At 38.4% G+C, this 13,634-nt stretch overlaps 1 protein-coding gene across 1 annotated transcript in view; it reads right to left on the reverse strand.

Moving 5' to 3' along the window:
• Positions 1–4,166: 4,166 nt before the first annotated feature.
• Positions 4,167–13,634, reverse strand: part of ANO7 (anoctamin 7) — an 89,663-nt gene continuing 80,195 nt past the window's right edge. The window contains exon 23 of the mRNA XM_053690256.1: positions 4,167–4,236. Within this exon, the coding sequence (XP_053546231.1) occupies positions 4,199–4,236 (38 nt within the window). The 3' untranslated portion in view covers positions 4,167–4,198. The remainder of the gene's footprint in view (positions 4,237–13,634) is intronic.

The raw sequence follows: 13,634 nt of genomic DNA on the forward strand, positions 1-13,634 counted from the left end.
TTCGGACCCAAAGTCTATAAAGATTTTTATTGTTGCTACCAATTAAATTTACGGCCAGAATATGATCTACCCCCAAAACTAGTATGAGCATCACTTCAGCCAATAAATTGTAAATTTGAGTGGAAGACAAAATTAACTGATTGTTGCTACAAACTCTAGGATGGTCTATACCATTTTTTTATTTTTAAACAAGGCCTCGTTCTATTTATACACATACATTTATAAAGTGAAGGGGATTAAACATATAGGAGATTCTTAGAAAAAGTTAGTGAAAGTGTGAACATTGTTACAAAATGTTTACTGTACTAGAGTTTTAGCAAATTGTGATTTGATTTCTCTTGATCACATGACATTTATGACCAATGAAGCTAGGGTACTATGCAATTGACCAATGAGGTCACAGACTAGGACTTCATAAGTTCATAGACCATAAATAATATACTTCCCCACCAAAGAAAATAATATATCTTAAAGGGATATTAAACCCAATTTTTTAATTTCATAATTCAGATGGAGCATGTGATGTTAAATAACATTTCAATGTATTCCTATTATCTAATTTGTTTTGTTCTCCTTATATCTTTTGTTGAAAAGTATACCTAGAAGCTGCTGATTGGTGGCTACACATATATGCATTTTGTCCTTGGCTTTCAGCTAGCTCCCAACAGTGCATTGTTGCTCCTTCAACAAAGGATGCCAAGGGAATTAAACAAATTAGATAATGGAAGTAAATTGGAAAGTTGTTTAAAATTATATGATCCATCTGAATCATCACAGAAAAAATGTGGGTTTTGTGTCCCTTTAATTAAAGTTGATGTTAAAAGTGTCAATAGCTAATAATATTTTTAATTAAGCATAATAAAAAGTATTGTCAATTTATTGTTTCTTTTGCCTGCTTTTAATTAGATTAATTTTAATTTAATTTCACAAATTGTGCTTTTTCTACTCCATTAGAGAAGGTAGAGTGCATCCTGTTTACCTAAAGGGACATTAGTGTTCTCCTAAAGGGACATTAGTGTTCTCCTAAAGGGACATTAGTGTTCTCTACAGAAAATAGTGCCAGCCAGGTGCCATTATGAACTAAGTAAGTTTTTAAAAGGTTTTATACTGGATTTTTATGTCCGTATCTGTGCATATTCTTAGTAGTGACTATTACATGCAGTTATATGAAAATTGGTGTATACTGTCCCTTTAACTAATGATTTTTCTACAGAAAATCACTATTAAAATCTACCGGGATTTTTATAAATAAATAATTTGATTTGATTGTGATCGACTCCCATAGTTCTGCAAAAATTATAGTGCAATTAGAACATTACAGCACTTTACTGTTCCTTTGTGTTCTTTTAACTGTGTATTTGTTCATAGCTATAATTACATCTTTTTATTGCTTTTGCATGTACAGTCAACACATCTCTCCAGATGATCTTGTAATTACCTTTGTGCTTAGTGTCTATAGAGTATCTATACGGTTGTATGTGACTAGGGATTTGTAGAGCAGGAATAAATGTTGTACAGCATATGGAGACCAGATTAAAAAAACACTGGTTGGACAACCCTGTCTTGTAAATAAATTCAGAAGCAAAAGATTTAATATAAACAGTGAGGGCTAGATTACAAGTGGTGCACGCCCAATCTAAGAATATTGCGGGCATGTTAATTTGTGCTCGTATTACAAATTGCTAGTAAGTGCGAACGCGAGAGTGCAATCTAACATGTGTCAGGTTAGCGGGACTGAAAATCTAATGTAAAGGGTTAGGGATAAAATAAAAGTTGCACCAAACACAACATAAATCAATTAAAATATACTGTTACACTCATATAAACACTATCTGATAAAAATGACTCACATAAATAATCTTAAAAAATATTTATAAGGGTCTAAAGGTATATGGTGTATGGCCATGCATTTGACTGCAAAGGGCTATAATATATATGTCCTGCAGTAACGTTTGGTGAATTTATAAATCCAGAGAGTGCATTCTCTTCATTCATTTTTATTATTCTTGATGCACCCTGGTGTGAATACTTTCGAAAGTTTGTGAGAGTGCTGCGATTTCCAATGTGTGTGTGTATATATATATATATATATATATATATATATATATATATACACTGTAAATATATGTGTGTATAGGTATACATATATATGTATACATGTCAATATGTCTGCATATTTAAATGTATGTGTTTGTATGTCTAACTATATTTATAGATATGTATGTGTGTGTAGCTTCATGTGTTTATATTTATATATATTTTATATAGTCACATGAAAAGATATGATAAAATATTTACAAAAATGTGAAGGGTGTACTCACTTTTGTGAGATACTGTGTGTGTATATATATATTTAACGTGGTTTACTGTGTATTTACTGTAAATATTTCACATCCAATGTTCTTCACATACAGGAATATGTTATTTTTATTGTAAATTCTTATTTCTATATATATTTGTATATACATTTCTATATATCTATTCCTAAAGATATCTAGATATAGATATATTTTTTACATTAACATTATCAGATATATAGAAAAATATATATTTAATACTAAAAATGTTAAAAAAATATATGTGAAGAACATAGGAATTTAAAATATCGTAATATGCTTCGGATTTCGCCTTTTAGGTCTAACACAGTGTCGGCTTAGTGCACATAAAGACTCTTCTTAAGGTATGCTATTGAAATATTACATCAAATATTAAAAAAATATTATTAATAATTATTGAAAATTATTATAGACTCGAACAAATTCTACACAATCCATAGAATATATATATATATATGTTTACAGTATTTATAATCATTTTTAATAATGATTATTAATATTTTTTAATATTTTATATGTAATATTTCAATAACACGCCATAAGACAACTACATTTTCATCTGCGCTTACCCAACAAAGCATTAAACCTAAAGCAAGAAAGCCTAAGCACATTACGCATATTTTACATTCCTATGTTTTTCACACAGAAAAAAATATAATTTTTATTATTGAATATATATATATATCTGATAGTGTTAATGTAAAATATATATCTATAGGAATAGCTATACAGGTATAGGTATAAATAGATATATATATATAGAAATATGTATTTACAATAAAAATAACATATTCCTGTATGTGAAGAACATTGCAATGTGAAATATTAATAACTCCTGTCGGGTTCTTAGGTTATTTTCTTCTATGCTCTCCATTGAAGTCTATGGGGTAAATGCAATATCCAAAGTCCGGAAGTTAGCATGTGTCGAGTTTTCGCTTGAGCGCTAAATTTTGACTTTCAACTTGTAATTCATGCGAGCACAAAAAGATTCCTTCTAGCTAAGTTTACACTTGTGAGGGAGCGCTAAATAGCACACCACTTGTAATCTAACCCTTAAAAGGTTGTAAATTGAAATTGACGTGACAAATAAAAAGTAAATTAAATAGGACACATAGTTTGTAATTATGGATTTCATGTTGCAATTTTCCATCAAGCAGCAACACGTCAGATACCCGAGGACTCATGAACACTTAGTTCTGTGCTAAGCAGATGATACAGTCAGAAAAGCACTAATCCCTACAGCTTGGAACATGAACCTTCTAACTTTTGTGCTACATTCAAAAACACAAACTCAGGTTTCTCTTGGACTGCAATAAATTAAATTTGTGCTTTAGGTCTATCCCTGCAATAAATTATCCTCTGGATTTTTCTCTTTTATAAGAGAATATTATTAACCCCTTGGCTACCAAATAGGGCTATAAATCATTGTTTATAGCACTCTCTAGTAGAGAAATACTTCATCACCTCCAGTCCTTGTCTCCTTGCACATTATATTGCATATATATAGGAATTGTGACTCTTTAAAGTGACTTTCAGATGTTGTTTATAATTATACTCTTGTGCTTCTCTAAATTGTCAGTAATAAAGCTGAGTTTGAAACAGTCTTCTTAGTAGTAATAAAGAACCAGACATAACCCACACTGTACACAAGTCCACTTCAGTACTTTCTTGCTCCATGGAAGACATAGATGGAACTGTTTGGTTAACTAGACATCACATGAATCACAATCTCCCATGCTGAAGGTCCTTTACCACGACCCAGCAATCCATGAAGACGTTTTGGGAACTGGTCCAGCAACTGCTTGATTCTACCAGCAAGCAAACATTTGGGATGGCTTTCTGTGGCTCGTCACCTCAGGTGGTCAGAAGGTCAGGCCGCAGGTTGAAAGGCTGCTTGCTGCTGGAAAGGGAAAAAATAAATAAAAAAAGGAAAAATAACTAGACAGTACAAAAGGTGAATTGCTAGGAAACCTTTTTACATTTGTTTTTATCAATATTCCACCCTTTTGTAAAAGTCAGGCCGTTTGATCTATGAGCTTCCAGACTGACATACGATCAGATGCCTGCCAAAATCTATAACAAAATACTGACAAAGAGAATATATCACTTTTCTGCCCGAAAGAGCGCAGGTTGCAGCTCACATCACCCCCACCACCACATGTTGGCTGGCAGGAATGTGGCACTGACAAGGAATTTGGGAAGCTGGTGATACAATGTTTGGTTTCTCAACAAACAAAAAGGGTCAGGGAGCAGTTGTGCTAACAAAGGCTGCAGCTCGTAAAGGGTGATAGTCTGGGGGTCAAAACAGGGAATTTACAGTGGGAGGAGAGGGTAGGGAAAGAGTGAAAGAGTTCAGAAGCATAGAAACTAGGGAAGGCAGAGAGTCTAGATGGAAGCATAGAGACAAGATGGAAGCATAGAGACTAGGAAGGCAGAGTGAGTGTAGAGAGAAGCATAGAGACTAGGGAAGGCAGAGAGAGTCAAGAGCCGGCGTTAGCCTCAGAAAACTGAGCGTTGAGCAAAATTTAGCTGCACATCTCACTGTAATACCAGCGCTGCTTACGGTAAGCTGGCTAAACGTGCTCGTGCACGATTTCCCCATAGGAAACAATGGGGCTGAGCTGGCTGAAAAAAAACTAACACCTGCAAAAAAGCAGCATTCAGCTCCTAAAGCAGCCCCATTGATTCATATGGGGAAATATTTTTTATGTCTGCACCTAACACCCTAACATGAACCCCGAGTCTAAACACCCCTAATCTTACAATTATTAACCCCTAATCTGCCACTCCGGACACCGCCGCCACCTACATTATCCCTATGAACCCCTAATCTACTGCCCCAACTTCGCCGAACCCTACATTATATTTATTAACCCCTAATCTGCCCCCCCAACGTCGCCGCAACTATATTACATTTATTAACCCCTAATCTGCCGCCGCCAACATAATAAATTTATTAACCCCTAAACCTAAGTCTAACCCTAACACCCCCTAACTTAAATATAATTTAAAGACATCTAAATAAATTTACTATAATTAATTAAATTATTCCTATTTAAAACTAAATACTTACCTGTAAAATAAACACTAAGCTAGCTACAATATAACTAATAGTTACATTGTATCTAGCTTAGGGTTTATTTTTATTTTACAGGCAACTTTGTATTTATTTTAACTAGGTACAATAGTTATTAAATAGTTATTAACTATTTAATAACTTCCTAGTTAAAATAAGTACAAATTTACCTGTAAAATAAATCCTAACCTCAATTACACCTAACACTACACTATCATTAAATTAATTTACTAAATTACCTACAATTAAATACAATTAAATTAAATGAACTAAAGTACAAAAAAAACAAACACTAAATTACAGAAAATAAAAAAAGAATTACATTTTTTAAACTAATTACAGCTAATCTAATCCCCCTAATAAAATAAAAAAGCCCCCCCAAAATAATAAAATTCCCTACCCTATACTAAATTACAAATAGCCCTTAAAAAGGCCTTTTGCGGGGCATTGCCCCAAAGTAATCAGCTCTTTAAAAAAAATACAATACCCCCCCAACATTAAAACCCACCACCCACACAACCAACCCTACTCTAAAATCCACCCAATCCCCCCTTAAAAACACCTAACACTAACCCCCTGAAGATCACCCTACCTTGAGCCGTCTTCACCCAGCTGGGCACAAGTGGACGTCCAGAGGGGCAGAAGTCTTCATCCAATCCAGCCAGAAGCGGACTTCCAGACCGACAGAAGTCTTCATCCAGGCGGCATCTTCTATCTTCTTCCATCCGGAGCGGAGCGGGTCCATCTTGAAGACATCCGACGCGGAGCATTCTCTTCCATCCGACGGCGACTGAAGAATGAAGGTTCCTTTAAGTGATGTCATCCAAGATGGCCTCCCTTCAATTCAGATTGGCTGATAGAATCCTATCAGCCAATCGGAATTAAGGTAGGAAAAATCCATTGAGCTCGCATTCTATTGGCTGATTGGAACAGCCAATAGAATGCGAGCTCAATCCTATTGGCTGTTGGACGTCCACTTGTGCCCGGCTGCGTGAAGACGGCTCAAGGTAGGGTGATCTTCAGGGGGTTAGTCTTAGGTTTTTTAAGGGGGGATTGGGTGGGTTTTAGAGTAGGGTTGGTTGTGTGGGTGGTGGGTTTTAATGTTGGGGGGTTTTGTATTTTTTTTACAGGTAAAAGAGCTGATTACTTTGGGGCAATGCCCCGCAAAAGGCCCTTTTAAGGGCTATTTGTAATTTAGTACAAGGTAGGGAATTTTATTATTTTTATTTTATTAGGGGGATTAGATTAGGTGTAATTAGTTTTAAGAAATTGTAATTCTTTTTTTATTTTCTGTAATTTAGTGGGGTTTTTTTGTACTTTAGTTTAATTTAATTGTATTTAATTGTAGTTAATTGTAGGTAATTTATTTAATTAATTTAATGATAGTGTAGTGTTGGGTGTAAGTTAGGTTAGGATTTATTTTACAGGTAAATTTGTGCTTATTTTAACTAGGAAGTTATTAAATAGTTAATAACTATTTAATAACTATTGTACCTAGTTAAAATAAATACAAAGTTGCCTGTCAAATAAATATAAATTCTAAGATAGCTACAATGTAACTATTAGTTATATTGTAGCTAACTTAGGGTTTATTTTACAGGTAAGTATTTAGTTTTAAATAGGAATAATTTAATTAATTATAGTAAATTTATTTAGATGTATTTAAATTATATTTAAGTTGGGGGGGGTTAGACTTAGGGTTAGACTTAGGTTTAGGGGTTAATAAATTTAATATAGTAGCGGCGACATTGGGTGCGGCAGATTAGGGGTTAATAAATGTAGGTAGGTGTCGGCGATGTTAGGGACGGCAGATTAGGGGTTAATAAAATTTAACTAGTGTTTGTGAGGTGGGAGTGCGGCGGTTAGGGGTTAATACATTTATTAAAGTGGCGGCGATGTCCAGTCGGCAGATTAGGGGTTAAACATTTTAGTTAAGTGTTTCCAATGTGGGGGGGGCACGGTTTAGGGGTTAATAGGTAGTTTATGGGTGTTAGTGTACATTTTATCACTTTAGTTAAGAGCTTTATGTTCTGGCGTTAGCCCATAAAACTCATAACTACTGACTTTAAAATGCGGTAGGAGTCTTGCCAGGAGAGGGTCTACAGCTCACTTTTTCCAGCGATCGTAATACCGGCGTTAGGAAAATCCCATTAAAAAGATAGGATACGCAATTGACGTAAGGGGATTTGCGGTAAGCTAAAATCGCGGAAAAAAAGTGAGCGGTAGACCCTCTCCTGCCAGACTCGTAATACCAGCGGGCGTTAAAAAGCAGCGTTGGGACCCCTCAACGCAGCTTTTTAAGGCTAACGCAAGACTCATAATCTAGCCTATAGAGACTAGGGAAGGCAGAGAGAGTGTAGAGAGAAGCATAGAGACTAGGGAAGACAGAGAGAGTGTAGAGAGAAGCATAGAGACTAGGGAAGACAGAGGGAGCGTAGAGAGAAGCATAGAGACTAGGGAAGACAGAGATAGTGCAGAGAGAAGCATAGAGACTAGGGAAGGCAGAGAAGCATAGAGAATAGGGAAGACAGAGAGAGTGTAGAGAGAAGCATAGAGACTAGGGAAGGCAGAGAAGCATAGAGACTAGGGAAGACAGAGAGAGTGTAGAGAGAAGCATAGAGACTAGGGAAGGCAGAGTGAGTGTAGAGAGAAGCATAGAGACTAGGGAAGACAGAGAGAGCGTAGAGAGAAGCATAGAGACTAGGGAAGGCAGAGAAGCATAGAGACTAGGGAAGACAGAGAGAGTGTAGAGAGAAGCATAGAGACTAGGGAAGACAGAGGGAGTGTAGAGAGAAGCATAGAGACTAGGGAAGACAGAGAGAGTGTAGAGAGAAGCATAGAGACTAGGGAAGGCAGAGAAGCATAGAGAATAGGGAAGACAGAGAGAGTGTAGAGAGAAGCATAGAGACTAGGGAAGGCAGAGAAGCATAGAGACTAGGGTAGACAGAGAGAGTGTAGAGAGAAGCATAGAGACTAGGGAAGGCAGAGAAGCATAGAGAATAGGGAAGACAGAGAGAGTGTAGAGAGAAGCATAGAGACTAGGGAAGGCAGAGAAGCATAGAGACTAGGGAAGACAGAGAGAGTGTAGAGAGAAGCATAGAGACTAGGGAAGACAGAGAGAGAGAGTGCAGAGAGAAGCATAGAGACTAGGGAAGGCAGAGGGAGTGTAGAGAGAAGCATAGAGACTAGGGAAGGCAAAGAGAGTGTAGACAGAAGCATAGAGACTAGGGAAGGTAGAGAAGCATAGAGAATAGGGAAGGCAGAGAGTGTGTAGATAGAAGCATAGAGACTAGGGAAGACAAAGTGTAGAGAGAAGCAGGGAGACTATGGAAGACAGAGGGAGTAAAGAGAGAAGCATAGAGACTAGGGAAGGCAAAGAGAGTTTAGAGAGAAGCATAGAGACTAGGGAAGGCAGAGAAGCATAGATAATAGGGAAGACAGAGAGAGTGTAGAGAGAAGCATAGAGACTAGGGAAGGCAAAGAGAGTGTAGAGAGAAGCATAGAGACTAGGGAAGACAGAGTGAGTGTAGAGAGAAGCATATAGACTAGGGAAGGCAGAGTGAGTGTAGAGAGAAGCATAGAGACTAGGGAAGGTAAAGAGAGTGTAGAGAGAAGCATAGAGACTAGGGAAGACAGAGTGAGTGTAGAGAGAAGCATAGAGACTAGGGAAGACAGAGTGAGTGTAGAGAGAAGCATAGAGACTAGGGAAGGCAGAGAAGCATAGAGAATAGGGAAGACAGAGAGAGTGTAGAGAGAAGCATAGAGACTAGGGAAGGCAGAGAAGCATAGAGACTAGGGAAGACAGAGAGAGTGTAGAGAGAAGCATATAGACTAGGGAAGGCAGAGTGAGTGTAGAGAGAAGCATAGAGACTAGGGAAGGCAGAGTGAGTGTAGAGAGAAGCATAGAGACTAGGGAAGGCAGAGTGAGTGTAGAGAGAAGCATAGAGACTAGGGAAGGCAGAGAAGCATAGAGACTAGGGAAGACAGAGAGAGTGTAGAGAGAAGCATAGAGACTAGGGAAGACAGAGTGAGTGTAGAGAGAAGCATAGAGACTAGGGAAGGCAGAGTGAGTGTAGAGAGAAGCATAGAGACTAGGGAAGGCAGAGTGAGTGTAGAGAGAAGCATAGAGACTAGGGAAGTCAGAGTGAGTGTAGAGAGAAGCATAGAGACTAGGGAAGGCAGAGTGAGTGTAGAGAGAAGCACAGAGACTAGGGAAGGCAGAGTGAGTGTAGAGAGAAGCATAGAGACTAGGGAAGGCAGAGTGAGTGTAGAGAGAAGCATAGAGACTAGGGAAGGCAGAGTGAGTGTTGAGAGAAGCATAGAGGCTAGGGAAGGTAAAGAGAGTGTAGAGAGAAGCATAGAGACTAGGGAAGGTAAAGAGAGTGTAGAGAGAAGCATAGAGACTAGGGAAGGTAAAGAGAGTGTAGAGAGAAGCATAGAGACTAGGGAAGGTAAAGATAGTGTAGAGAGAAACATAGAGACTAGGGAAGGCAGATTGAGTGTAGAGAGAAGCATAGAGACTAGGGAAGGCAGAGTGAGTGTAGAGAGAAGCATAGAGACTAGGGAAGACAGAGTGAGTGTAGAGACTAGGGAAGGCAGAGTGAGTGTAGAGAGAAGCATAGAGACTAGGGAAGGCAGAGTGAGTGTAGAGAGAAGCATAGAGACTAAGGAAGGCAGAGTGAGTGTAGAGAGAAGCATAGAGACTAGGGAAGGCAGAGTGAGTGTAGAGAGAAGCATAGAGACTAGGGAAGGCAGAGTGAGTGTAGAGAGAAGCATAGAGACTAGGGAAGGCAGAGTGAGTGTTGAGAGAAGCATAGAGGCTATGGAAGGTAAAGAGAGTGTAGAGAGAAGCATAGAGACTAGGGAAGGTAAAGAGAGTGTAGAGAGAAGCATAGAGACTAGGGAAGGTAAAGAGAGTGTAGAGAGAAGCATAGAGACTAGGGAAGGTAAAGAGAGTGTGGAGAGAAGAGAAGCTTAGAGACTTGGGAAGGCAGAGTGAGTGTAGAGAGAAGCATAGAGACTAGGGAAGGTAAAGAGAGTGTAGAGAGAAGCTTAGAGACTAGGGAAGGCAGAGTGAGTGTAGAGAGAAGCATAGAGACTAGGGAAGGCAGATTGAGTGTAGAGAGAAGCATAGAGGCTAGGGAAGGTAGAGTGAGTGTAGAGAGAAGCATAGAGACTAGGGAAGGTAAAGAGAGTGTAGAGAGAAGCATAGAGACTAGGGAAGGCAGAGTGAGTGTAGAGAGAAGCATAGAGGCTAGGGAAGGCAGAGTGAGTGTAGAGAGAAGCACAGAGACTAGGGAAGGCAGAGTGAGTGTAGAGAGAAGCATAGAGACTAGGGAAGGCAGATTGAGTGTAGAGAGAAGCATAGAGGTTAGGGAAGGTAAAGAGAGTGTAGAGAGAAGCATAGAGACTAGGGAAGGCAGAGTGAGTGTAGAGAGAAGCATAGAGACTAGGGAAGGCAGATTGAGTGTAGAGAGAAGCATAGAGGCTAGGGAAGGTAAAGAGAGTGTAGAGAGAAGCATAGAGACTAGGGAAGGTAAAGAGAGTGTAGAGAGAAGCATAGAGACTAGGGAAGGCAGAGTGAGTGTAGAGAGAAGCATAGAGACTAGGGAAGGCAGATTGAGTGTAGAGAGAAGCATAGAGGCTAGGGAAGGTAAAGAGAGTGTAGAGAGAAGCATAGAGACTAGGGAAGGCAGAGTGAGTGTAGAGAGAAGCATAGAGACTAGGGAAGGCAGATTGAGTGTAGAGAGAAGCATAGAGACTAGGGAAGGCAGAGTGAGTGTAGAGAGAAGCATAGAGACTAGGGAAGGCAGAGTGAGTGTAGAGAGAAGCATAGAGGCTAGGGAAGGTAAAGAGAGTGTAGAGAGAAGCATAGAGACTAGGGAAGGCAGATTGAGTGTAGAGAGAAGCATAGAGGCTAGGGACGGCAAAGAGAGTGTAGAGAGAAGCATAGAGACTAGGGACGGTAAAGAGAGTGTGGAGAGAAGAGAAGCTTAGAGACTTGGGAAGGCAGACAGTGTCAAGAGAGAAGCATAGAAACTAAGGAAAAATACAAATAAGTAAAAACTATGTTGGATGCAGATCTGCAAAATAAATAGTAGATTCACTTATAGTTAATCTTGTTTCTCCAGTTTGAGCAATTCTTATGAAAGTCTATGAAGCCTATACACTTAAGAGTTTCTCTTACCTAACAACATTTCCGTCATCTAACTCTTCATTAACATCTTTCTCAATCTTGCAGTCCTCACCTCCTGTTTCTCAACCTCCTACCCTTCTAGATTGTAAGAAATAGGGCCCTCAATTCCTCCTGTATGTGTTTGTAAAATGTTGTCTTGTCTCTTACAAGTTTGATATCATTGTTTTATTTAAATGAACTGTACCCATGGACAGCGCTGCAGAATATGTTGGCGCTTCATAAATAAAGAATAATAAAGTTCACACAGCTGTCTTTATGCTTGTGAATAGACTTTATAGAATAGCATACGGATTTCAGAGGCAATTAGTGAATCTACTCTGCTGCTTCTTCCTCTCATTCACATCCCTTTCTGCTCAGCATCCATTATTATTTTTCCAACAAGGGCTTTAGTGAATCAACCTTAGTAATAGAGCATATGGAGAGAAATCCACAAAGTAGCAATAGAACAAGAGTGGGAAAGCATATGGGTTAAAAGCAAGTGAGAAAACAACACAGCAGAGATAGGAAAGAGTCCATAAGAAAGTGAATAAAGTCTTATAGGTCAAGCAGTTCCCTCCCACACACACACACACTTTTCGCGCTTTATTGAAGTCTATGGGAAAACACGTTAACGTGATTGCGATATTGTAACTTCGGCTTTCTGTGCGTGTCCGGGTTAGCACTAGCCACCAATCAGCAAACGCTACCCAGGGTGCTGAACCAAAAATGGGCCAGTTAGGTACAGATATAAATGAGCTCCTGCATAGAGATAAGAGCTGTTACATAGCATGTTGCAGGGTCATGACATCTTGTAGGATGCACTTCAGCCAGTCTGGGTGGAAGGGATAATTAATACTTTGACTACAGTAAAATTGCCAGAAAAACAGGCAAAATAAATAATGAAAATTAACAGACCGTTGCACGTTTATTAGCAAATCTGATTATTGAAGTGTAAGGGAAATTTGTTCTTTCCCTCTTGTGAATAAATAAAGATTGTTGTATTTATTGTTACAGCAGGATGTTGTAATCAAACCAAATGTAACTCTGTGCCTCCCAGAGAGGACAGTATTGCATTGCTACAGCCATCTCTGGCAGCTAAAGGGTTAATGTAAAGTGTCCTTAGCTCTACTACCCCAGCACATCGTGAGTTAAAGGATTCATTTGTAATTCCTCCTCCAATTATCTTAATTTATGTTAATCTTATTTGCGCTAGACGGGTTTATGAATGCAGCAAGGAATGAGACAATAAATGTGCAAACTAGCTAAATGCAAAAGGAGGGGGATTTAAGTTGAAAGTGTTGGGAATTCCTGAAGATTAACTATGAGGCTAAAAGAAAAAATAAATAAAATATAAAACAGAGAAATGGCAGCTCACAATGGTCTCAAAAAGAATTATTTCAGGAATTCGTGAAAGGGCGAGTTTATTAATGGTAACGAGTGTAGAGGTATTATAGAGCAGACAGACTCTCTTAACTGAAAGAAGATAAGACAAGAGAGCATGTGGGAAATGTTCTGCGATAATGAGAGATGTGGTAACAGCACCTCGGCCAGTAACAGTGACCCAGACACTGGTGACAGGTGCGGCTCCAGCAACTGGTGAGCGAAGACAAACGTTAAGCAGCACAGAGCTCAAATACGCACAAAGTTTGCCAATAACACATGAAGAACAAAACACACAATCTCAAAATGTTTACTGTCCCTTTAAAGGGATATTCTACTCATAGGGCAAGATTACAAGGGGTGCACTAAAGTTAGCGCGGATTGTGATAAGCAATATCACGACAACTTGCGCGCATATTACAAGTTCAAAGTAAGTGCATGCGCTCAAGCACAAACAAAATTTGCTCTCAGCGGTTTAGCGCAAGTGAAGACCTTGGTGAAGTGTAAGGGTTACAAAAAAATGATAGAAAAATATTCATATAAATATTAATAAAAATTTTTTATGAGGGTTAATTGGGATATGGTATATGACAAGGTGTTTGACTGGAAAAGGCTACAATGTATATATATATATATATATATATATATATATATATATATATATATA

Source organism: Bombina bombina, chromosome 8 (genome assembly GCF_027579735.1).
Source record: "Bombina bombina isolate aBomBom1 chromosome 8, aBomBom1.pri, whole genome shotgun sequence".
NCBI classification, from domain to species: domain Eukaryota; kingdom Metazoa; phylum Chordata; class Amphibia; order Anura; family Bombinatoridae; genus Bombina; species Bombina bombina.